The 26,783-nt window shown below is 47.0% G+C and overlaps 1 protein-coding gene across 6 annotated transcripts in view; it reads right to left on the reverse strand.

Moving 5' to 3' along the window:
• LOC149065001 (uncharacterized) overlaps positions 1 to 26,783 on the reverse strand; it is a 145,776-nt gene that overhangs the window by 40,654 nt on the left and 78,339 nt on the right. The window contains exon 1 of one of the 6 annotated variants that reach the window (XM_089254923.1): positions 4,368 to 8,791. The exons of 4 other annotated variants lie outside the window; for them this stretch is intronic. In XM_089254923.1, coding sequence (XP_089111049.1) covers positions 4,368 to 8,403 — 4,036 coding nt within the window. In that variant the 5' untranslated portion in view covers positions 8,404 to 8,791. Of the gene's footprint in view, positions 1 to 4,367; positions 8,794 to 26,783 lie in introns of those variants that run through there. One more of the 6 variants, XM_089254929.1, reaches the window with a different exon arrangement.

Genomic DNA, 26,783 nt, shown 5'->3' on the forward strand with positions numbered 1-26,783 from the left:
GAGTCCTCACAGAAATGAGAAACGGTTGAAATTTTCTAGAATTTGCAAGGTTTTTGCCTCAGAAAAACCACTTGGTCCGGGGGCCCCCCTTATGCTCTTAAGACGGCCCCGTCAATGATGCAATCATAGATCACTTAAGTGACTTGCGGCCCGTTTTCACACCGTCAAAACCGAAAGATACCCAGGCCGCATCGCCATACGTTTTCATACCAGTGAAGTGACTCGAGGTGCTGCTGCCCGACGCAATTAGCCCGCGGTGCAGTTCTAGAGCACTTGAGTGACCTGCGATGGTGCTCTTCCAGATCATTCAAGTGACCCATTGCCAAAGCTCCAGATCACTTAAGTGTGCCACGGTACATTTACAGGTTACGGCCCAGGGCACATTTGAAAAAATCCGAGGGGGGGAAGTGATGTTCCCCCCCCCCTGGACGTACCCACGTACTAATTCTAACACATAAGCAGATACAGGGTCTTCGAAGCGGGGTATGGGGACGGATAACCAAGGGTGTATTTAGTGAACAGGACCAGCAATGTTTCATGTAACCCCCCCCCCCCACCTATGCTACGAATACACAGTACATTCTTAGTGAACTGGTCGGGGGGGGGGGAGGGGTGATCATCCCTTCACAGACTCTCACATCTGCATCCGCCTATTTTCCCCTCTAATGAAATTATAGCACAAGATCTCATTATCATAAGAGCGTCGGACCGTGCCCTGTGGACCCATGCGTTAAGACGGTCATGTTAAGATGGGGGCCCCCACACTCATGTTACACTCAAATTTTTTTCGAAGGGCATATATATACATACAAATTGATAGAATTTCAAGCTCGGGGGAGCGATTGTCAACGCTCTCTGGTGGAGCCCTTGAAATATCTGTTTTCTAATCTAAACGATCCTTCACGAGGCTAAATAGGTGCTCTTCTTCCATGGACGGTGCTCGACCATGGGAACTCCCGAGCAACTCGGAGTTCGTGCATTTTTAAGCGGTAAAAGGAGAAATGTAAAGTAAGCTACCGAGTTTTTTAATGTGCCCGTCTTACGGCCATGGCAGGACCTTCTTAAGAGCATCCTGGGGGCCCAAGGGCAAAGTGACTTTCCTGATGCCCGTTACCCCGCGAGACGTTTTCTTAACCCGAATCTCATTTCACAACACCCCCCTCCCCCTGCACTTGGGGTGAAAGGGTGAGGCCCATGCGTTAAGACGGCACTGCGCCATGGAGGCAAATAGTGCAGCAGGCCCCTCCCCCACAAAAAAAGCTAGGGTCTTTGGCGGTCTCCTGATCAGATTTTTCCCCTGCCTCCACAATAGTGAATTTATAGTGTGAAAACCGAAAGAAAATAATGATAATCGGGCTGGACACCTATCACCAATCTTCTCCCCCCCCCCTTCCTCTTGAGGTGCCCGGGTGGCCACCCTCCCCCCATGCCTTAAGACGGCACTGGAAATATATAAGATATGCAAATTAATTCTTTTTGTCCCAGCCTAGTTACGGGCCTGACAGTACGCACGTCAGCCAGTGGAGCGAGACAATCGCGGGATTAATTATTAATTTATTCATTATGCATAATCATATTAATCCGATTGCCTAATCCTGTTTCAAATCTAATCGCAATCAATGGGGGATCAACAATGGGTTTTTTCCCCCCTCTTTTTTTGGTGTACTTCAATGAGCAACTGTGTTACAACACAACAATACGTAAATAGAAAAGGGAGGGGGGAAAGAGCCTCGTAAAAAGACCTTGAGGATTTATATAAAAGAGCCCCAAGGTCTTCACAACAAGAGCCCGGGCCTCTTTTCATTTTCTTATCTCTTAACGTTAGTAGCTCATTCATCTTTCTCCCCACTTCTTCCGACGTTTCCTTCGCTGAAGGGAAAACATGATCAAGGGCTACCCGAGGATCCCAGTTTAAAATTGTTGCGGGGGAGGGGGGGGGATAGGATCGTTCTCAAATTTCCCGCCCACTGTAAATACGTCTCCGGTCACTCTTGTGGCCACTCAAGGACTTGGTACCTCGCTTTCATTCACGTGCTTGCACACTGTTTCGGTCTTGACCTTGTGCTCTTGCTTTCTAGATCACTCTTTTGGTCACTCACTGATCTGGTCCCGAACATTTTAAGTGACTGTTTCTGGTTGCTCAAATGCCTGCACACGTCGTAGGCAGAGAGGCCGAAGTGAAGTAAACATTGGGGGGGGGGTGGAAGTTGTTGGTCGTCCCGTATATGCGGGACTTCAGCGCACGCAGATGAGGGAGAGGGTGCATTACATTGTTTTTCAGAAATTTAAATATCTGGAGGGGCTCAGCCCCTAGGTTCCGACGCCTATGGTCCCAGGACACACTTTTGGTCGCTCTTTTGTTCATGCACATGCTTGCACACTGTTTTGGTCGCTCTTTCGTTCATGCACATGCTTGTACACTGTTTTGGTCACTCACATGCGCAAGCTCTAGACCAGGCACCTTCAACCCGTTGCTCCCTGAAGCACCCAGAGTACTGCTCGATGCTCGGGTCTGATTTCGTGCTCGCGAGCACTTGATCAACTTTATAATTAAACACCTTGCACAAATTGCATACAAGGACTGAAATCACCCTGATTTTATGCATTCGTAAGCCAAACTTGCCGTCAGGGTGCTCCTTTTTTTTTATGATGGGTACAAACAGTGCTCGCGAGTAGAAAAAGGTTGAAGACCTCTGCTCTAGACACTGTTCTGATCACTCATAGCCACGTACTTCATAGGGTATAACTAGGATTTTTCCGACTTGGGGCAAACGTAATTTTGCCTCCACCCCAACTTTAAAATTTAATAATTTCATCACTTTATTCCGACCTAAAAACTGCCCCGCCGCCCCCTAAATTTTTTTCTCCCGGGGCAGTTCCCTCCACACCCTCCTCTAGTTCCGGCCCCGACTCACATGCTTCAGTTCACTCTTTTGGTCACTGACTGACCGGGTCCCTCATTTTTTAAGTGATTTTTTTGGTTGTTCAATGCATGCACACGCCCTGGGTCACTCACCCGATCGCTCACTGACGTTAATTCCAGTTTATGAAATGCTCAACAGGCTTCCAGAAAGTACCCTGCACCAGTTTTGACAGAGAAAATACAGTGTGTGTCAAAATAAAAAAAAATTCTATACGATCTCCCCGTGTTTCCAATTAGAAAGTTTTCGCCCTGAAATATTCGAACTCAAATTATCGGAGAAAATTTGGGAAAGAACAGCGTTAAATGCGGGAAAATGGTTTATCCGGGTTTTTTTTCACAATTTCCCCGGAATTTTTTGAGGTGGGGGGACCCGAGCCCCTCAATAATTAATGGATATTATTATTGAGGGCTCGGATTAATGGATATATATTATCCTTGCCCCTCCTACGTTCAGGCTCGAGTCCCGTATATACGGGACAACCGGTGGCCCAGGTCGACCCGCCTGGGAGTCGACCTGACCCTTCACAAAACACAAATTAATGAAATCATAAATTAATCGTAAAAGAAAAATCATATCAACTAGATCAGTGTTTCCCAAAGTGGGCAATATCGCCCCCTGGTGGGCAATGGAATGGTCCAGGGGGGCCGATAGAAGCCACGGATTAAACATAGGATCCTATGGGTTCACTTCAGTTGGGGGCGATGAGAGGAAAAAAAAATTGTGGTGGGGGGGGGCGATGGAGTTTGGGAAACTATGAACTAGATCATAGTTTTCCCGACCTTTTTGCTCCCATCGCCCCCCCCAACGCAATCTAACCCATAGGATCCTATGCTATACCCGTGGCTTATAACCCCACCCCCCGGAAGATTCCATCGCCCCCAAGGGGGCGTTAACGCCCACGTTGGGAATCACTGAACTTGATTATTTTGCTTCCCACAAAATTACTTATTTCTCAAGAAATAGGTGATCCTTTTCACAAAAATGGGATCTTACGAAAGAAGTCTGGACAGCGTGGGCCCTTCCCCCCGACATCATGCGGCAGTGCCCCTAGGCTGGGATCTTTGGCGGGCCTTTTCTGTAGTAAATTTACAGCATGGAAAAAACAAAAATAGAGCCCCCTAGTTTTCCCGACCTTTTTTCTCCCGTCGCCCCCCCCCCCAACGCAATCTACGCCCCCACAGTGGGGGGGACCCACTGGACAGACCCCTGAAGAGGTCGTCGGATAAGTGCTGAGTGGAAAACATTGCCCTAACGGTTGGCATTACCGCAGAGTTCTCAGACGACGTCTTAAGCTATTCGGGATCAATTTGAAGCAGTCATTGGCCCTTATTGGGCATAATAATGAATAAATATGAGGTGAAATGAAAACGTATGCATAATCATTATTCAACGGAATTTGCACATTTATAGGAGGAGAAAAAAAAATGGATTCAAGAAACGTACTTCTTGGTATACGAGACTTGCCCTGGGGCCTTTGATGATGATTAGATGATGCGCCGGTAAATCTTGTTCCACCACCAGTGATGGCCGCGCTTTTTTTACCACTTCCTGCAGCAGCAGCTGGGCAACGAACTCGGCCAACAGCTTTGTAGGGCAGGCACGATGGCAATGGCGATGATGATAATGACGGTAGTGGTGATTGACGGGGGCGGCCGCCACTGAAAAAACCGAAATCCCTCAGCAGCTGCCTTTGGTCGCCGCTGGCCGCCGACGACCCCTCGATCGAGACGACATCCGAGTGGACGGATTCGATCTCCGCCAAACTCGTCGTGTCCGCGCTGTAATCGTCCTCCTCCTCCTCCTCGACCCGGCTGCTGAACTCGCCGGAATCCGACAGTGGCGTAGCCAGCGAGGACCTGTCGGCCGTCTCGGAACCGGCGGTGGCGATATCCGAGTCGCGCGCGCTGCCGGCCGCGGGCCCGGGGCCCAGCGGATTGTTGGCATTTCCGGCGGCGTCCATCTTGAGCAGGCTGCAGCTGGAATGTTTGGCGGTACGCACCATGCCCGCGTGGGACGTCGGAATGTTGTCCATGGACGCGCATTTGACGTATAGGAAATTCGTTGGGTGGAGCGCGTCGACGTCGCCACCGAAACTCACGGTACAGTCCAGTTTCGACCCACTTATATCCGTTCTGTAGCAGGGTACGGCACACTTACACTTGCCCTTGCGTACGCCGCAAGAACCGTCGCCACTGCAATATATTATACCTGGCGCAGGTGCTTTCTGTGACGATGAAATTGCTGGTGGGACGTCTTTGCCATCCGTCCTGATATTCGGACAATCACTAACCATAACGTCATCAGGTGACACATGGTCACTGCACCTAGCATCGGCCAGGGTACCGGGTGCCTCTGATGACCTATCTCCCAATGCACGATTAGCTTCACCCTTGGTGTCTGTCGCATCCACCAGAGAACGTTCAGCGACACCGGCTGCATGCCACGGGTCGCCATCACCAACCGTGGCGGGCTTTTCGGCACGTATGGCACTCGTAGAGTCATCCCGTCGTTCAATCTGCGGCAGATGACCCGAGACACAACTGAGCACTCCGGTGTTGGAATCAAAACCGTTCACGAGGTGCTCCTGGACCACGATATCAGTCGAAGTGTCGGTACCTTCCTTGACGTGGAAATCGCCTAGGATCGCCTCGGATGGATCTAGGTTCTCGCCTCGAGGACGTTCGCAACTGGACGCCGCGGAGGCCCTGGTGTCGCAATCCACGTGAATAGTCTGTACTCCAGGTTCGGAAAACGTTGTCTTGGCCATGTCGTCCGGGCACGCTGGGGCCACATGTGAAGACGCGGGTCCGGATATACCGTCCGATTCACAACGTCGACGACCTGCTCCTGCGTGTCGTAAAGGTAGACGAAGACTGCCTCGGAATCGACGTCGGTGATGATGAGATACGACAGTTTCCTCGTCGTCATGGAAGATTGTTTCTGAGCCGTTCCTTCCGCCTTCTACAACAACATTGCCGGCGGATCTGGATCGCTGAAGCGTTTCAGGCTGCTGAACCCTGGGGTCTACGCAAGTGAAGAAGAGTCGTCTTTCACCAACCAGTGGCGTATCAATGATGCGACGACTGTTATTTTGGGTGCTCGGCACGTCTACTCCCACGTGAGGTAAAGGAACGGATCCGATACCGATTCGTTCGGAAACGGATACTTCAATGGCATCATCATCGTCGTCATCCTCTCCTTCCTCCTCCTCCTTCACACCACTGAATAGGCGACGGGCGGAGGCAGTGACGTCATCCAGAACGGGCACACACGATTTCGCATCGTATCCATCATTCGACGATGCCCGACATTCGCGGGCGGTGCAGTCACGTGGATGATCCGATACTACGCCACTGTCCGAGCTGACTAGGGATTTTGCATTCGGTAATATGTAATCGGGACTCTTCGTGGACCTGACCATACCTACGGAAAGGGAATAATTATCAATGGGGGATGATAATGATGTTGTTTCGCTGCTGAACTGGACTGGAAACGGAGGAAAAGCGGTCGAGTCGAGATGGGGATGATAATCGCCGATGATGACCGGTTCCCCGAGTGTGGTGCCCTCCTTACGAGGTGTCACGAAACTATGCAGCTCATTAGTATTATTGTTGTTGTTGTTGTTCCCAGAAATAGGACCGTTTTCGCATGATAAGCGAGAAGATAAGCAATTCGGAAGACTCGAGATTTCATTTTTAGGACACGACTGTTTTGGACGAACACTTTCCTCGACGCTGGTCCGCACGACACAATCGGCAGATGCGACGCGTGGGGAATCCGAGGCAACAACAACGATGGCCTCGATTTCCCTCGTGGGGACATTCACCTTCCCCGATGGAACACACGGTATGGGAACCACACCGGGTACTAATACTCCGGTGTCCACATTTCCCGCGGGCGTCACACTCTTGACCACATGTTCGGTGGTGGACGACAACACTCCGGTGTCCACATTTCCCGCGGGTGCCACGCTCTTGACCAAATGTCCAGCGGAGCACGATAGTTCAGCAACGTACATCGGAGAGGTATCGCATTCCGTCGTGACAGACGCCCGTCCTTGCAGTGGCGGTACGGTATGCAAGACGTACCTGGCCGTGGAGACCTCGCGGCCCTTCTGCTGGTCGTCGTCCACAACGACCAGGGTCGGGATGTTGGACGGCTGGCTGCTGCTGCTGGTCGCCGAGTTCGGTCTCGGGATCTTACTGGCGTGAACTCTCTTCTTGTGGATTTTCTTCGAATCCAGCTGAGGGATGTGGGATGACTCGGCGGCGTGTTTGGTGGCACCGCCGAGCTTCAGCGCCGAGAAGAATCCGCTCTTCTTCTTGGATGGTTTCGCCAACTTACGGTTCGACCCTTCCTCTTTGAGGTTCGCGTCGGCAACACCGCCGTCATCACCAGTGGGTATGTGCGAGTCACTGCTGTTGGCCGAAGCACCGCCCAGGGCGAGCCCCGAAGAACCCGAGGACAGAGACGACTTCCCGACGACGATCCTGTTGGTCCTCGAGGCGTGGGCGTCACCGACGGACACGCACCTCCTCAGGTGATGGCCGTCGTCCGCACCGTCGTCCGGAGCGTCCAGGTAGACGGACTTCTTGCTGCTGTTGTTCCTGGTGAAGAAGCTCCTCGCCGAGGAGAACAAGTTCGACTTGGCTGGCGGCAGAGGAGCCCGGTCGCAAGTGACGGGTCCTCCGAGGCTTTTAATAGAATGAGACAAATTGGCCGAGTGCTGCTGCTGCTGCGTGTCGGTATCCGTAGGTTGGCACCCTGACAGCGAGCACTCCGACTTGGAGATGTTTAATGGACTTGGCTCGACAGCTGGGAACACGTTCCCGAAAACGTGGCACTGTCGGTCGTCCTGGGGCGTCGGGTCGGCACCGATACCCACCACTCGCGGGTCGTCGTCGCCATCGGTCACTGGTCCAGACCCGTTCCTCCGGACATCATCGGTGACCGTCCTCTTGCTCCTCAGAGAACTGAATAATCCCTTGCCGACGGATTTATCCGCTCTCCTGAGAAAGCTCGTCGATTTATTCTTTTTCGGTGGCACGTGCGGCACCTTAAAGTCACATTCGCTGATCGTATCGCCGTTCGTCGCGGGTTGTCGTTCGTCGTCGGGCTGCTGCTGCTGCTGTCGCCTTCTGAACCGAGCCGGGAGCGACACCCTCCTCTGGAACCCTCCGGACACCTCGGTCAAGTTGGACGACACGGAACACGTCGACTGGGCGTCCACGTCCGACCTACTACGGCTGCTACCGTGGCGTCTCAAGCCGAACAAACTGAAGAATCCACCACTGCTATTATTATTATTATTACTGCCGACCGCACCACCCACGGGCGCCGCCGACAACGCGGACAAAGTCGCCGACTTGACCACTATATCGACATCATCGCCGTCGAATTCCGGATGAGTCTCGAGCCCGTCCACGCCGGGACGCGTCGTTACGCCACCGTCTAAACGGCGATTCCATTTGACTCGCATCACGTCGACGGTGATCCGAATAATAACTGTGAGAACGAACAGCAACGGGTTCGAGACGACGTTTCACGCATCGCTGGGATCATCACCACAATCCGAGGGGAAAAACAAAAAACAATAAAACTTGCCCACACCATCCAGCGGCGTAATAATCCATCACAATAACGCTCGAGATAATGTATCCATATCGTTCATCCTAGATCGTAGAAACCACACACACTTTCTCGAGATTGTTTGTCCTCGGATAACACACAATGCAATTTTTTTTTCTTTTGCGCGGAGCTCGCGACGACCGTTAACAAAACGGGCTCGGAACGTTTAAAAATAATAATAATTTACGGACCGCTCACACTCACTCTCTCTCTCGTACGGAAGCAACAACTCGAATGAGAGAGAGAGAGAAGGAGGCTCAAGCCAAACAAGTTTCAGGGCCTCCCCACTCCCTCCGACGACTATATAGGAGGGCGAGGTGAATAGAGAGGCGTGTGGTGTAAAGGATTATCAAAAAAACTAAAAAAAAAAAAACCGTTGCCAACAGGGATGGTGTTGGCGAGAATTAGGAGATTAGATCGCCAAGATGATTGAAATTAATGAGTCGATTTTTTTTTTTTCCCCCATCGCTTAGGCAGACTGCCCCTATCAGACGCGGGCCCCCCGTGCGAAAATAATGTCGGGGCCTACTTTGCCCGGATTTAATGTATCTTGTGTGGTGGTGGTGGTGGGGGGGGGAACGTCATTAGAAGATTTGTGTGCGCTGTCGTAAATACACACGAACGCTGGAAAATACATGCTAACGAATGAAAATTCGGAATTAACCGAAGGGAAAAAAAAAAATCCCAAAATTGATGGAAATACGGAATTGACGAGGGCCCCTAGGCTTCGATCTTTAGTGGGGCCCGCAAGATGGACTTCACACGGACCCTTGAAAACTGATTTTTCCGTTAAAAAAACAAAAAGTTATGAGAATTGTGTCCTGGGCCCCAGGACTGGAGACCTGTCAGCCCTGTCTGCAAAGTGATAGAACAATAGATTTGGTCATCTGTTTCCCATTTTTCGGTCATTTTCTCACATTTCGGGGAGGGGGGGGGGGACCAGACTCCCAAGTCCTCCTCCCTCGTTACGGCCCTGTCCGCTACCCCCTCCCAAGTTGAGAAGTCCCTTGTCAGAACTGACAGAATTTCGAAAGAATTTTCGGGCTTAGTTAATCAGCTAATGTCAAAATCAAATACGTGGTCAATATATAATTCGGCTCCCAAATATTTTGCCGTCCATGGCCGTACATCCTGAAGCAGGGCCCCCGAGGATCGTTGACGGGCTTCTGGCTAGACTTTTCACGGACCCCTCTCCTCCATTATAAATTTGTATTGCGAAGAAACAAGAAAATGAAGAGAATCGTCCCGGGTCCCCCCCCCCAGGCTGGAGTCCCGTTAGCCCCATCGTTTACGGGGGCCATGGACGCAGAGCTCTCTTCGAGCCTGCTTAAGTCCGGCCCTGCATTGACCAATAAATTTCTAACCCCGGCCACGAATGGACGGCCTCACAATGCCTATTTCAATCAGTCATTTACAGGCCCAGGGACTCTAATCCCTTTAGTTATTTATAACAAAAAAGGACCGTTTTAAGGGCCTTAAGATCCCCCCACTAGTCACTTTATGTGAATACGTGACTTTTAATGGAATTAAAAGTGCCAATGAGAAATAAAAATGAAATATTGCACTGCTTAAAAAAAATTCTCAATGATTTTTTTAGGGGGAACGGCCCTACTTGACTTGGGGGCCACCCATTGAGACGCAAGGGCAAAAAAATGTGCACTGTTCGTCGTGTAAGGAAGGGAATTATATGGAAGTTATTACGAGAGCTGGTTGAAAGTATTCGTGGGTGCGCCGCACGAGCCTAATTATACTACATGGGCGCAAGCCCGGATGTGGTGATTACGTTTTCTGAGAAATCGGGCGTGTGAGAAATCCATCCAACCCCCCCGGATTGTTTCGGGCCTTAAATCATGATCTAATGAATCAACAGCCGCTCATCCTTTTCAACAGCGAACTATAATCTCTCGAAAGAACTTCCTAATAAGAGGGGCAGTTAAAATAAATTTATGAAAAATATTAGCCCAGGCAGTTCCGGGCCGTCTTAACAGCATCATGGAACCCTGGGGGGAAAGTGATTTTCTGACCCCCCCCCCCACCTCAACGTGATAACAAATTTGTGCCTTCCGATTTACATGCTTACACTAGAAAATTTAAAATCAGATCTCATTTTCAAGAGGCCCCTCTGCCCTTGCGGCACCCTGGCCGTATGAGCCCATGCGTTAAGACTTCACTGGGCAGGACGATGATTTTTGTAAATGTTTCCCACACAGGGCTGTCTTAACGCATAGGCCCACAGAGGGGGTCCTTCAGTGATTATGATACCTTCTAGGGTGATTTTCGAGATATATAGATTGATATTCCAGGCAGATAGGGAGCCCCCCCCCCCCCTCAGAACGTAACTTACCAAGGTGCCCACTACGCTGTTGAGACGAATATGCCTCTTCCAGGGTTTTCAGCAAGCCCGAAGAATGATTTTCCCACTAAATTTAGGGATGGAGCAGCAGTTAATACCCGAGACCCTTGAGTTCTCTCGACCTCCTCCTCGGGAGAGGGGCCATTATCTGGCTATGTTGCGGGATTATAACAATGTTCTTCACAAAAACTTCCGTCTTCACATATGGGGCTCCAGGACCTGTTCCTCATAAGTACGGGCCGTGGACAAATATGAATTTTCGGGGCTATTATATATAATGTTCTATTATGCAGAGGGGTACGCAGGGGAAGAGGGCATGTAGGCTGTGCCTAAAATACGGAAATGGGACAACTTTTGGGGCCCTGGTCACTTGTCCCGTTTGCCCATGTGAGAAACAGGTTCTGATTGGGCCACCCGGTCTTGGGAACGGAGGCCTCGTGATTATGAAATATCCAAAACCTCCTATACAGGACCAGGCTGTGACGTCAAAGCATCATCTGGCTTGTAGTATCTAGGAGGCTTTGGTAGGGCCATCCCAAAACATCACTTTACCCAAACGCTCTTGAGACTGCCCTGCTTACAAAACTGTTCGATCTGCAACCACTCGTTATAAACAGGCGGCCTTTTACGGCCCATTCATGGTGATCGACATGCTCAATTCTGGATCATTCCGAGTAAGCAAAACGACCCTGGGTAAGAGACTCCGACACACGGGAGTTCTCTTTTTTCTGCCGGCCCTTATAAGCGGACCCTGGGTCAATCATGCACGAAGCCCCGACTGCTAGGGTCAAAAGATGGTTGGGTGGACAAAATACATGTTCAAATTTGGGAGAATCCAAAAATTATAGGGAGCCCCCACCCAGAAGGAATGCTAGTTTTTTTCATGTGGAAACCCTACCGCTAAACATATGGTTTTTGGTTCAGTGAACCCTTGGATCATGTTGCGCATGTTGCAAACTGGTTCTCTCCCGCGCATGAATGAAATAATTCCCAATATCACCAAACTTGGCTTGTATATTAATTATTTATATGCGTTATCTAAGTAAGATGCGATACGAACTGAATGCTTTGGAACAGATACCCGGTGGCATCTTCAAGAATGGATCTGAGGGGGTCCGAGTCCCCAAACCATTTTAGGACAAAAACAGCTATTATAAATTTCTCGGGGAATTTTTTTTCTTTTTGTGTAAATTGGGGGTCAAGGAGGGGGGGGGGGCAGATTTGTTTGCACTTTAGATGCTGCACAAATACTCACTAAAATGGACACGGGGACCAGGCCCGTCATTTAGGGGGGCCGAGCCCCTCCCCCGGCTTTTGAAAATACACTACAAATGATATATATATATACGTACCTTTAGTACGTGCTCTTTGCCCCCCCCCGCCCCCTGGAAAAAGTTGAAATGATGGTCCTGACGGGGACTCATCTCTTGACGTTTACACTTTTTACTTCACCAACTCTGGCCATATTGCAGTTTACTGCCATTAATGAGATGGGTTGGAAATAAAGGCGCCGTCTATCGGTGGTTCACCTCAAGTTCGTTAGGGAAAATATCTTATCTATATGCTCCCTTTGGTTCGAACCCGGGACACCAACCTTCGCGATGGTAGACGAGCATCTTACCACCACGCCACTCGTGCCCGAAAAGTCATCTACCGGGACCTTTGGATTAGAAGTCCAAAGCGCTATCCACTGCGCTAAAGGGACTAGCGTATACACTGGCTTGTCGGCCAAGATTTGAAAATTTGATAGATAAATAAAAAAAAATGGCGACGGAGTTAAGGCTCTTGAAACTGCAATTAAATACATTGAGCAATAAGAAGCAGCTACAGGAATCGACATGATGATGATGATGCTGCAAAGATGGCGAGATTTGGCAGCGAAGAAACGGCACTCGTCCGGAAAGCACAGAGTACGATCAAAAATTTCTTCAAATCATCACAGGACTGAACTTTTTAAAGTACTGTGTATTCAGAATATTCTGTAACTGTTAATTTTCTGTAATAAGTCAATTTTATCCCTATTATCCGACGTGCTGCCTTCCCGTTTATGTCGAATAAGCGAGACTCTACTGCATACTTCTTTGCCCCATATCGCCCCCTTCTTCAAAATTTTTTTCTCCCATCGCCCCCAACGAAATCTAACCCATAGGATCTCATGTTATACCCGTAGAGCTTCCACCGCTGCCCCTGGAACATTCCATCGCCCACGTTGAGAATCACTGCTCTACTGTATGCCAGTATATACGCCAAGATTAGGAGAGCCTATGGTAATAGTCAGGGCTGTCAATTTTTTTTTTTTTTTTTTTTTTGGCTCTTAACAGCACAAATGAATCAGTGCCTTTTGACACCCAATTTTTACACTGAAAAGTGTTAAAAAAAATCTATAACCCGATTTTGTGATCGGTAGCCCTGGACCCTGCTGGTTACAGCTTCGATTGAGAAGGTGGGGCCGTGGGAATACTAGTAACATAATCCGATAATACGGATATCTCTGGAAAGAACTATGGGCCCAGGCAACACCCCCCATAGATAATCTATAGGGGGTGTTGGCCCAGGTGCCAGAATGAGAGCAGCCCTTCCCCCCCCCCCCCCCAGAAAACTAGTTTTTTTTGTTCCTTATCAGACTCAGCAAGGGAGTCCTGTTCCGAGATTCTCTGGTCCATTCACACAGGATTGTAGATTCCCCTCAGAGGTAGATAAGATTCTTCTGGTAAAAAGTAAACACCGGATTAAAAAGAAAACCTATTCATCTGCAGAGAAATGGTGAAATCTTCTCAATGGAAACGAGGAAACAGCAGCAATGGTATGGTATGCAAGTGTGGGTAGAGGGGCGGGGCACGCCATCGAAAATCCTGTGCCAAGTGTATTGATATTGGCAACCATCCCAGATGGAGACCAATCTATTTTCCGGCGCATGGCGTCCCCGACTTTGACCGCTAAATAAAAAAAAAAAGTTTAAAATTCGATCGATTTCGTGATATGATGCATCAAATGAAATTCCCATCGCCAAACAAGTCTCGGAATCAAAAGGTAGAACTGGTAACCATACGCACCGGGAACCGGGCCGAGAAAATTTGAGTCGCGCGCGCGCGCCCCCCCCCTCCAATAATTTCTGGGGAAAAAAATACAATGCCACCCTCCTCTCCCGCGTACGTGCTCGAGTCCCGTATATACGGGACGACCAGCCAGCTTTCAGCCACCCCAATCCAATGGTTTCTTCACGTCGCGCCTCTGCTGATAATCTGTTTCAAGACAGACGTACTACTTTTTTGAAACTGAAGGCCCGTCACCATGGCCAAGTTATAAATCATGGCGCCAGATCAAATACTCCATCTTCGGGATCACTAATGGCGTGATCGCTATTACAAAACATTACAACCCCGTTCACATGTGCAAATATTGCGGGAGCATTGGGGGTTCTAGAACCCGCTTGACGACTTTTTCCCTTCGTAAGGAAAGAAATGGGGAGCAGTCATTGGTGAAAATTCTTGAAGCGGGTTCAAAACCCGCTTTTTCTATTTCCCATGTGAATGGGACTTACGATTTTTTTTTTTTTCCGTCATAAAGACCTCCATTTAAGACCCCCCTATGTATGGGTTGCTGCCTTTCAGAGTGCTCTTAGCCATCACGTAGGATCGTCCCCAAATTTTGCAAATATACCGGACAGGGATTGAACCGTAGGCTACTTTAAAAGTTCGGTTAGAGTAGGGCGAAAACCGTCGGCAACAATGGTTCCTGGGCCCCCCCCAACAGTCACTTTCGGAATTTATACTCTGGTTACCGTGGTTCCCTAACAATGCGTTTCAGACACGCGCATGTCTATACAATGGTTCATCACTTCTTTCATGCTGCCAGTATGAGTTCATTTCTTTATAATGGTTTGTCACTTTTTCCAATCCTCCCATGAATTGAAGAAAACCGGGGCAGCGCCGGGTATTTTTGCTAGTTTCATAATAAGCAATTGATTGGACAGGACTGAAAAAGTGACAAACCATTATAAAGCAATAAACTTATACTGACAGGATTAAAGTGGCAAACCATTGTAAAGGCATGTGCATGTCTGAAACGCATTGTTAGGGAACCACGGTAACCAAAGTAAACATTCCTAAAGTGATTGTTGAGGCCCAGGAACCATTGTTGCCCGACGGTTTTTCGCCCATTTCGGACACTTGCCCAGCTCTGGCGAACTTTCAAAAAGTAGCCTACGGTTCAATCCCGGTCCGGCTTGGTATATGTGCAAAATTTGGCGACGATCGGTCTGAAATTGTAGATTTGTATAAAGAACAAACATACATACGTATACACAGAAAAATATTTTGTCCTGTAAAAGGTGGATATCTTATTGCATTTTGCAATATTAAATTACTAGCTATGATACCCGGCGTTGCCCGGGTTTTGTTCAATGAGGCTTTTTTGGATCACGTGATATCTCCCGCTTTCTTTGAGGGACATGCAAACCCGTGTCTAAGTTAACCAATATGGCGACTTCCTGCGCGACTTCATGAAATAAACAAATCTAGATTTAAAGAAACATAGAAACAAATATATATATTTTTCTTTTTTAAGGGGTGCTAGGGATTTCGACCCCCCCCTTGAACTTATCCATCTGCCTGTTTCAGCTTTCAAAAATGCTTAATTGAAGCTGTGGAATTTCTTCGATGTACTTTACGGACCCATAATTAATTTTAAAACATCCTAAACTATGAATTTATACAGTTCAATATTAAAAGACAATGCGGAGACATTAATTTTTGCTTGAGAAGATATAAATAAAAAGTTGAAATCAATGTTACTGCATGAATGTCCAACTCAAAAGTAGGTCCGGCTAATCACTTCATATTTAATCTCCTGGGCTTCGTATATCTCTAATCGAACTCAATATTTCAGAAATCTAGAATTCAATACAATTTTTAAAATTATTGATGTGACAGAAAACTCCACAAAATTTCAGCATTTCTACAGTAAAATCGGCAATTTTAATACTGATTTCTATGGGGCATCATCCTTTGCCTTACCCTCAAAGTGATGCTGATGATGGTGTCCATTCAAAAAGCTCTTATTACTGGGAGGATTGAATAAAGTGGCAAACCATTATAAAGGCATAAATATTATACATATACTAACAGCGTTGAAGAAATGACAAACCATTGTAAAGGCATATACACGTCTGAAACGCATTGCTAGGGAACCACGGTAACCAAAGTAAACGTTCGGAAAGTGATTGTTGAGGTTTAAAAACCATTGTTGCCCGACAGTTTTTTGCCCATTTGGGGCACTTGCCCTGCTCTGACAAAATTTTAAAGTAGCCTATCGTTCAAGTCGGGTCCCATTTGGTATATATATGCAAAATTTGGCGACGATCGATCTAAAATTGTAGATTTGTATAGAGAACATACAGACACACAGAAAATCAATTTTATATATATAGATGAATGATGGTAATTTACTCTCCCACATCTTTTTTCAGCAAAAACATACGTATTATTTTATCATTCACTACTTCTTACTGTGTGTTCAGAAACAAAATTCAATCAAATACTAACACATGTTTGTTCTTTTAACTACTTCTGGTAATTACTTTTCAGCGCAAAGTTCTACAATTCGTCATATCAATGATAAAAGGATAAACGAAATTGTAAAACATGTCTATACAAGCCTTTATAATTCACTAAATAAAAGGATAATTAATAAATTAAAATTGGTCGAAAAAACAATCTAAATTATACATTTTCATCAAATCCTACATTATAATCCTATAACAGTGAAAATCCCTAAATTACCAATAGAAAAGAATGTTTTCCATGATATATATCTGTAATGTATCGACTAATATACAATAACTGAATGTGTCTAATCAAAGCATACGCATCTATCTTACCCCTATGAATTTATTTTCAATAAGGCCCGTAGAATGAATTTTCGTTCTGGGGGGGACCACTTGCATGTGACCTAGAGCGTTTGAGCATTTGAACGATCAAAAGTGTTATTTACGCGAGGGGGGACCAGGTTAGTGATTACCAAAAGCGTTACCTAGAGAGCAAGAAACCAGGTGAGTATTCTCAGCGAGTGCTCAGCGGTGAGTAGTCTCAGTGAGTGCTCACGGGTGAGTAGTCTCAGTGAGTGCTCAGGGGTGAGTAGTCTCAGTGAGTGCTCAGGGGTGAGTAGTCTCAGTGAGTGCTCAGGGGTGAGTAGTCTCAGTGAGTGCTCAGGGGTGAGTATTCAGTAATCGGCTCAAAGAATGACCCAGAGCGTGCCCAAGCATGCGAACAACCAAAAGAGTAACCTAGAGAGTGTGTGAGCATGTTAATGACCAAAAGAGTAGCTTGGAGCGTATACAAACATATAGAGCGGTTAAGAGAGACTTGGAGCGTGTGCAAGCATATGGAGTATCTAAGAGAGTACGCAAAACATGAGTGACCAAAAGTGACTTAGACACACGGACGTATTAGCAGGTGGGGGGGGGGGGATCGAGTTAAAATTCAAGGAATGAATGGGCAAAAAATGGAGAAGGGCGACAAAATTCGTGTAGCCCACACGCTGCAAAATCATAAATACGCCTTTGCCCGGGAGGGGCTGATTCACTGGGAGGTGCCCCAGAACATCGATTTGCCAGGGGGAACCCTACCGCTTTGCCGCTGTGGTGGTCGAGTGGTTATAGTGACGGACTCGCGATGCGAGGATCCGGGTTCGAACCCCACAGTGGTGGTCAGCTGAAGTTGATTTTCTGTGGTTCCCAACTTCAAGGCGCAAATGCGAGCCGATCTCCCCGTTAAAAAGTCCCGCCACAGAGAGCAACAGTCCTACAACGATAAATCGTTCAATCATAACACTTCACTCATAGTTAGAAAAACTGGTGGCAGATGGCAGCACTACACATAACAAGCATTACAGAGAAACAAAAAAAAACTTCACGTCAGGTTTCACTACACGTACACGCACATTCCCGCATGTACCGATTCGTTGGGGGTTCCGCGGGGGCGGGGTGCATGTGTGGTGTAGCAGTAGTAGGTAGGGCCTCCAAAAAATGGCTCGGGGAATCCATGATGTTCTTAAGTCAGCCACCTCGTTGGGCAATTTGCCTGTTGTGGCGTTGTATTTGTATAATACGGACGTGGATAGCCAGTGGAACATTGGTCAAGAAATCGAGCACCATACACAAAAAATAACGAAAAGAAAAAAAATCGCCAAAATTCACCAAAACCAAACAACACACAACAAAATCAGTCTGAAGAAGAATCATTGAACTTTTTTTTTTCAACAACCCAGGAGGAGAGGGTTAATAAACTAACACGGCTCGAAATAATTCTATCCGATTGCCAAATTACCAGAGATCAAGATCCAGCTTTTTCAAAACCCGTTGTTGTTGTATCTACCACATAATCCATCAGTTGCCAAGCCAAGGGAAAAAAAAAACCCTCCAAGGATTTGGCAAACGCTTCACACAATCACTAGTACATACTAAACATCCCGAATATTTGTCTTTCTTCTTGCAAAAAAAATAAACTCTTAAACTGCCAGAATTATTGCATTTCGCGTCGCATTGTCTCGACCACCAACACCAACGCTATATCCGAATGCATAATAAATATGCCACGTTATTACGGGCCCCGAGATGCGTATTTACATACATACACACACACACACAACCGTTCTTACAACGGGTCCGATAACGATAAGTGCACGTGATAACGCCATGTCTGTTTACGGAAAAAAATGTGCCTACATCGGCCTACATCAAAACACACACACACACACTCCTACCTTGTAATGCGTACTACGGTATGTACGCATTCTTGGCGATGATGTTGATAATAATAGAGAGAGAGGGACGCGACTACCTCAGTAGGCGAGCAAGTGAGGAGGCGTCCTCCTGTTGCAACAGGACACACGATTGTTGGTGATGATGTTATGATGTTACATTATGACGCCTTTACCCTCCGCATCGAAACTGGAAAGGAATATTAATTGGATAATTACGGAACGGCCCAAGGCCGAGGAAACACACGCTCGGCCTATGTATGTCCATAAAGCGGCGTGGGGTTCCTAACCGTTCTTGCAATGCGTACCCATGAGCGGCACATCTTTTATATACTCCCAGGGAAGACTCGTTACTATTGCCCGCGAATCTGTATGCACGCATGCCATAAGGCAAGGGTGCTCAACCTTTTAGGAGAGTGTGGACCCCCTTCATTGGTTTGAAAACGTGCCGTGGGCCATTTACGTCATCTGGAACTGTGCCCAGTGCCGTCTTAACGCATGGGCCCACCCGGGAACGGCCTCAAGAGAAGAGGGGCATCAGAAAAATGAGAAGCAGTTGAATTTTTCAACAATTTAACAGGTAGAGAGCCTCAGTGAAATCACTTGGCCCGGTAGCCCATGATGCTCTTAAGACGGCCCTGGCTGTGCCACACGTCACTTAAGTGACCTGTAAATGTTCCGCGGGTCAACTGAATGATGTGAAACTGTGCCGCGGATCACTCAAGTGATCTTTATATATGCCACGGCTCCACTAAGTGATATGTAAATGGGCCGCTTAGTTCATTTTTTTACAAAGTTAGGTTTGAAGTCACGGGACACATCAGATGACTGAGAACCACATTTGCCCCCCGGTCGTGGGTTGAGCATATACAGTGTATCCCGCTTATGACGTTTTCCAAAAACCGCTATGAAGAAACGTTGTAAGCGTGAAAACGCTTTAGACGGGAAATTTTAATGAGAATTACTTAGAGTTGACCACAAAAATAAGTCGTACTAAGCGGGAAAAAGTTATAAGTGGGAACGTTATAACAGGGATCGACTGTATATGAGTGAGCACATACCGTGGATGCGCGAGCCTCCTACCCATCTCTTGGAGTAACCAAGATTTCTGCGCATTCCAAATGATATTTAAGCCTTCTAAACATATCTTGGGAGTGCACAAATTTCCTACCTATTTCGGGGAAGGGTTTACGGAAGCCTCCTACTCATTTCTAGGACTAAGCAAGCCTTCTAGCATTTCAATCAATTTCTTAAGCCTTCTATAACGTGTATGGGGCCCTGCTTACTCTTTATAAATAATTTTTTTATGTTAAAAGGCGCCGAGGCCTATACATGAAAAGAGTAAGTAATTTTTCTAGGAGTAAGCAAGCCTCCTAAGCATTTCTGGGGAGCGAGCTTTCTACGCACTGCAATGGGGGTACTTAAGTATCCCTAGCATATCTTAGGGCTACGCAAACCTCCTTCGCATTTCTCAAACTTACTACGCATTTCTGAAACTTACTACGCATTTCTGAAACTTACTACGCATTTCTGAAACTTACTACGCATTTCTGAAACTTACTACGCATTTCTGAAACTTACTACGCATTTCTGAAACTTACTACGCATTTCTGAAACTTACTACGCATTTCTGAAACTTACTACGCATTTCTGAAACTTACTACGCATTTCTGAAACTTACTACGCATTTCTGAAACTTACTACGCAAACTTACTAAGCATTTCGAAGAGCTACACTATGTAAACCTTTCTCTAGGAAGGCACGGAATCGAGTAGAACTACCCGTAACCACAAGATCGAGCCCGAGGGACCAAGGATCTATCTGACATTTGGATGTGGAGGCCCAGTTTAAGAGAGAGAGGCAAAAATAGTTCAAAATGGAACGAAAAAATATTTTTTCCAGGGTCACTTTTCAGGGGATTTATAGTGTAAAAAAATCGAAAAAAAAAAAAATAAACACAATCCCTGAATAGAGCCATTTCAACCCTCCTCGGAACCTGCTACAGGGGCCCCCAGACTGGGATTTTTGGCGGGGCTCCCCCCCACCCCCTTCTCTGCAGTTAATTTATAGCGGGAGAAATAAAAGTCGAGAACCGTCCTGTAGTCCTTTCTCACGTAGGGGGAGATCCCATGAGAAGGCGGAGGGGGGGGGGGCTATTGCTGACAGCACACCTTGATATTTAGGGCCCGTTGAAGTATGACGCCAGCAGATTATTTCCCATATTTGCGACCCTTATATATGTCAATACCCATGAAAATGCCCTTATATATGTCATTGAATGATCAATTTTTGTAAATTTCCAAAAAGTTTTAAGACCAAGGACTCGAGATTTCTCTTTCAGAATTCATTCATTGCGACCTGCGGCCCACCCTTCAAGCTATACATGCTAAATGTGGCCCGCCATCTCAAACCTAATTTTATAAAAATTAAGTAAGCGGCACATACAGATCGCTTAAGTGATCCGTGCCACAATCCCAGAACATTTAAGTGGGCCTTAGTACATTTTCAAATCACATTCTCAGAATATGTGCACGCGGCACATTTACAGATTACTCGAGTGACCCATGGCACGGTTCCAGAACGCTTTAGCGGCCCGTTGCAGATTTAATGATCTCTTAAGTGGCTCGTGGCACAGTTTTAGAGCACTTAAGGCGGCCCGCAGTGCAGTTCTACATCACTCAAGTTACTCGCGGTACATTCCCAGATTACTTAAGCGATACGCGGCATAATTACGGGTCACTTGAGTGACACGCGGCACAGTTCCAGAGCACTTAAGCGGCCTGCGACACATTTCTAGGGCACTTAAGCGGCCCCGAAACACATTTCTAGAACGCTTGAACACATTTCCGGGTGACTTGAAGGATCCGCGGAACATTTAGAGATCACGTTAGTGATCTCTATTATTGATAAGGAGAATATTAGTTCAGGTGCCCACAAACTAGGGAAAGATTTTTCTCGTTTTCAGTAAAGATGCTACTAACTCTTTAAGTGGCATTGACGAGATATCTCGCCCCCGTAAAATCCTCTTATTTTAGCGTTGACAAGCTCAGATATTTCGTAAAGTCAATGGGGAAAAACTTTTCCCCTATAATCCCCCCCCCCACCCCTTAGTTTGGACCTGCTGAAAATCGGAAGAAACCCTACTCCATTGAAAAAGATATGGCATTTTGAAGAGGGGTTTGATATTGCTGAATGGCCCCCACATACGGGCGGGGGGCTGACAGGGCCCGGGACGATTATCATTTTTTGCTTTTTCACGCTATAAATTAACAACAGAAGGGGGGGCCCGTTAAAATTCTGACCGAGGGGCCCGTAAAAGGTCCCAGCATGGGGCCCCGCTACAGGATGCGGGGGGGGGCATGTATTGCTGCTTATAAAAATATGAAGTATTCTTAACCCTTTAAAGATAGATTGATTGATTACGTATAAGCATCATTCAAACAATCCCTCCCTCCATCATCATCAAAAGTCAGCAAAACCAAACCGCCCGCCATCGATGCTAACGTAATACTACTTCAATGACCCCTTACATACGCCATAATAAAATGATCGCCCACGGGCAAAAAAAAGAGAAGAAATCGCCAATCCCGATTACCGATCGTGAAAAAGAGATGGCGGACTCGAGGCAAAAGAGAGACCCCGAACGAACCCGTAATACAGGTTTATGTATCCATCATCACGATTTCGGCGCCCCCCATCCCCCCCAAACCTCACTTCACTTTTTATTACGTCCAGCGAGGAATCTTAAAAGCCCAAGTCGATATAATCATCATCATCATAATACACGACATGCACAGATAGAGCTTTATTATGGAAGACGGGGGGGGGGGGAACAAAAATTTTGGAGGTAGGGCAGCGCTAGTTCTTTTTATAGAGATAACACCATTATCTCTACAGTAATGGCGGCGGAAGATCGAATATATCACACAAAATACACACCTTTAAGTGTCAGACGTCTCGTTCCACCGAAATATAGAGTCTGTACACCACCAACTATCTCTTCAAGGTTGGAGGGAACTCTAGATATCGCATGGGGAAGTGGGACATTTTTGCCCAGGGCCCCCATAAATTTTAAGAAACCACGTGCGAGCAACATACATTCACTGGGAAGCCAATCTATGACTTATCCATTCATGGGAGCTGGGAATAAACAAACTGAATACGAACCCGGATCCAGTGCCGTCTTAACGCATGGGCCCACCCGGGCACGGCCCGGGGGCCCCAGGAGAAGAGGGGCCTCATAAAAATGAGATCCGGTTGAAATTTTCTAGAATTCACAAGGTAGGGCCTCGGAAAAACCACTTGGCCCGCGGGCCCATGATGCCATTTTCTTATGTGTATGACCCCGAGTGCTGTCTTAAGACGGCCCTGTCCGGATCCTGACCACAAAAAGTGGGGCCAGACTCTAATATGTACCTTTCTTAAGGGCTCCTCAAGTCAAAATCAGGTCCCGTTTTCCCACCCCCTCCAAAAAATAATCACTTTTTTGAATGTAGTTTGAAAGGAATCAATTCGATGAGATACCGGAGATTAAATATCAAGGGCCCGGGGTCTCAAGTGCATTGGGGGGGGGAATCTCGTGATAACTAGATTTTGTACTACGACCTTCGAGAGTATAAACTTGGATTGGTAGGCAATTTCTGATAAGTTATGGGGCCCCGGAGAGTCACTCTGTATAGGACTCCTGGTGCTGTTTAGACGGCCCTGCCCGCCTCAACGGTATTGTGGGCCCTAGGTAAATGCATGCTATAATACGTATATCCCGAGAGTATGGAGGAAAACAATCATCAACATAGAAAAAAAACGAATAAAGCGATTTTAAAAGCAATAGATCCGCCGCCCTCCATAAGGATGGGGCTGACAGGGCTCTAACTCTTTGGCCAGGGATAATCCTAATCTTCTTTGCTTCTCACGCTATAAATCCACTACAAACGGGTCCATGGAAGTCTGGCCTGACGGCCCGCTAAGGATCCCATCCAGAATGTGGTGGCCATGGGTGTACGTGGGGAAGTAACTAGGATTTTTGTGGGGGGGTGGTGATTTTGCAGCACCTACCACAGTCACTGTGGTGGTCGAGTGGTCATAATGACGGACTCGCATCGCGAGGATCCGGGTTCGAACCCCACCGTCGCCATAGTGGTGGTCGGCTGAAGTTGGTTTCCTGTGGTTCCCAACTTTGAGCCGATCTCCCCATTGAAAAGTCTCGCCACAGAGAGCAACAGGCCTACAACGATTAATTATTCAATCATTACACTTCACTCATAGTTAGAAAAACTGGTGGCAGATGGCAGCACTACAACACGTACACACACATTCCCGCATGTACCAATTCGTTAGAGGTTCCGCAGAGGAATATGGACGAGGTACATTTGTGGTATAGCAGTAGTAGCACCTACCACTATAAAATTCCATGGGTTTTATAATGGTATTTTCATTCTCTCCTAAAATTTGCCACCCGCGGCACAGTTTCCTCTTTTTGGTCCTCCCCCCAATTTCGACCCTGGGTTCACACCCTTTAAATGCGTTGAGGGTGTGTGCATCTCAACGCATTTAAAGGGCTCCCCGAAAGGCTCTTACGTATTTCCAGGAATTTCGAAAGCTTTCTGCAGCTTTCGCGAAAGCAGTTTCTAGGCAGGGGCGTAGGCGGAATCGACTCCTTCGGGGGAGCACGAGAATTTTCCTCCCGAGAAATTTGCAGTTGCCACCCTTCAAAAAGCATTTAAATTAGCAGAAATTGGCCAAAATACCATATAAAAAGGTATTTGCTTTCGATATTTTAATTTTTTCTGTAATTTTTGATTCACTTGATAGGGAAGGGGGGTACGAGCCCCCATGCCCCCCCTCCAACGTACACCTTTGTTCTTCGGGGAACCGGAATGAAACGTTCAGAACAAATGCTCTGGTCCAGGGCCGTCTCGAGAGCATCATGCCCCCCCCCCCCCAAACGCACTAGAGGCCCGGGCATAGCCCAGGTGGACCCATGCTTTAGGATGGTGCTATCTGGGGCATCCAAGCTCGAAATACTGGTCGCTTTATTTCAATACTCGCTAACGAAAATCATAGCACCAGTATTTATTATCAGGGGGGCCCTCTGCATACCTCCTATATGCAGGTATCTTGGAGGTAAGATCGCTCTATTGAGGGCCTCTGCATGACAAGAAAATTCATCCGCAAAAGAGGAGTGACCGTAAAAAAACTGATTATTCTAGACTTGTTATAAAACGTAATTATTTGCCCTTAAAACTGGGGCGACCGCCAGGGCTGGATAAATCCCGAGCCATAATTTAGAGCGGCATGTATTTCTTTCGACCACATGCCTAACATGCCCACATGCATGTTAACAAAAACTTTCAACACTTAGAATATGTGTCCTACACATCATTACGGTACAGCGGAGCTAGGTCAGTACTAAATCAGGATCTCCCTTATCAGATAAAGGAGAATAATCGTAGGGTTCCTTCGCATTCTGTTAGCTTTCCCGTGCCATTACTTCCTTAACAGAAGCAAAATGCGCAGAAATATTGCTTGAGATAGAAAAGTTTTACTTTAGGATATATCTGCCGCCATCTATCAAATAAAACCTAAACTACGTTGCAACTTTTTTTAAATAGAATGCTCATTGGTTTCGAGACCAGCGTCGCGACCCACGAGAGATTTTACACTCCAGATTAGTTGAAACCGGTGACGCAATAAGTGCATTTACAACAGGACCAAGTGGATTTGTACGACCCATCTCGGAAGCCACTGCGAGTCAAGCTTGAGTCGTGACCCATAGCTCAAGAATTTCCGTTTAAAAGTCTCTCGCCACGGGCCGCCCACAACGGTACAAACATTCAATCATTACACTTCATTCATCGCTTGAAAAATAGATGGCAGCACTATGACAAGCATTAAACACCAACACACTTCGCGTTAGGTTCACAACACACGTACAGGCACATTCAACGTGTATTCATTCGTTAGAAATTCCATAGAGGAATATCAACGAGGTGCATGTGTGGTATAATGGTAGTTCAAGAATCTGATTTCTACGACCCATCTCGGAAGCTCCTAGGAATCGGGTTTGGGTCGTAACCCATATAGCTCAACGATCTAACTGTTAGTGGATTTGTACGACCCATCTAAAAAACCCCGGCGACCCATAGGTTAAGAACCCACGATATAGGTGGACCGTAAAAAAACCCTATCGTAAGACCAAACAAAAAAAAGATAGGCAGGGGCGAATTAAATTCGGATTAATTCCAGCCTAGGTATGGGCGGATCTAGAGCTCGCTGTTGGGAAGGGGGCGATTTTACAAATTGCTAAAAACTTAGTCTCAGCATTGGAGCGGTCATATGTTCCGCCATTTTGTCCCATATTTTCCGTGACAAGTCCCGTTTTTCAATTTTTTTTCCCTCCATCCCAACGTTTTTGAAAAATTTCCAGTTTTTCAGTCGAAGTTCACTTGAGTTTGCTATTGGAATATTATCGTATATAAATTCCGAAAAAATTTCATGAATCATCCCAATTTGCTTGTTTGGGGGGGGGGGTAGATCCAAGGCCGTCTTAAAAGCATCATGGGGCCCCCCCGGGCTAAGTGATTTTACTGAGGTCCTACCAGGCAAATTCTTGAAAAATTCAACCACTTCTTTTTTCTGAGGCCCCTCTTCTCTCGAGATGCCCGGGTGGGCCCGTGCGTTAAGACGGGGCACTGGGTAGATCCGTCCCTGAGCCTAGGGGACTGCCGAATGATGTGAGTCAAGGGGTCTTCGGGCCGTGAATAAAGGTGGCACTCTCCTAAAAATACGCGCAGCGTAATAATTAGACTCGCACCAAGTGGCAGCGGCGGACATTGAACAGATGACAACGACTCCTACGCCATTGTGGCAGGAAAAGAAAAGACCTCCCGGAGGTCATGGTCACGTGACCACGCTGCTTTTTAAAAAAAAGAGACCATCTATCTCTTCTCGTACAGTGGCGGATGGAGCCAAAATTAATATAATGGTGCTCTCTCTCTCGGGTAATGCTCAAAAGGACACACACACACACCAATAACAGGAACTTCCCGTTTGCGTTCGTTCGGCCATCTTATATAGTCCCCCCCCCCCAAACCCCACGCACGCCGCCATGTTTAAAAGCT

The sequence above is a fragment of the Pholcus phalangioides genome, unplaced genomic scaffold (assembly GCF_987345545.1).
Source record: "Pholcus phalangioides strain wild (caught in Gottingen) unplaced genomic scaffold, Ppha-v1.0 ptg000042l_1, whole genome shotgun sequence".
Taxonomy (NCBI): Eukaryota; Metazoa; Arthropoda; class Arachnida; order Araneae; family Pholcidae; genus Pholcus; species Pholcus phalangioides.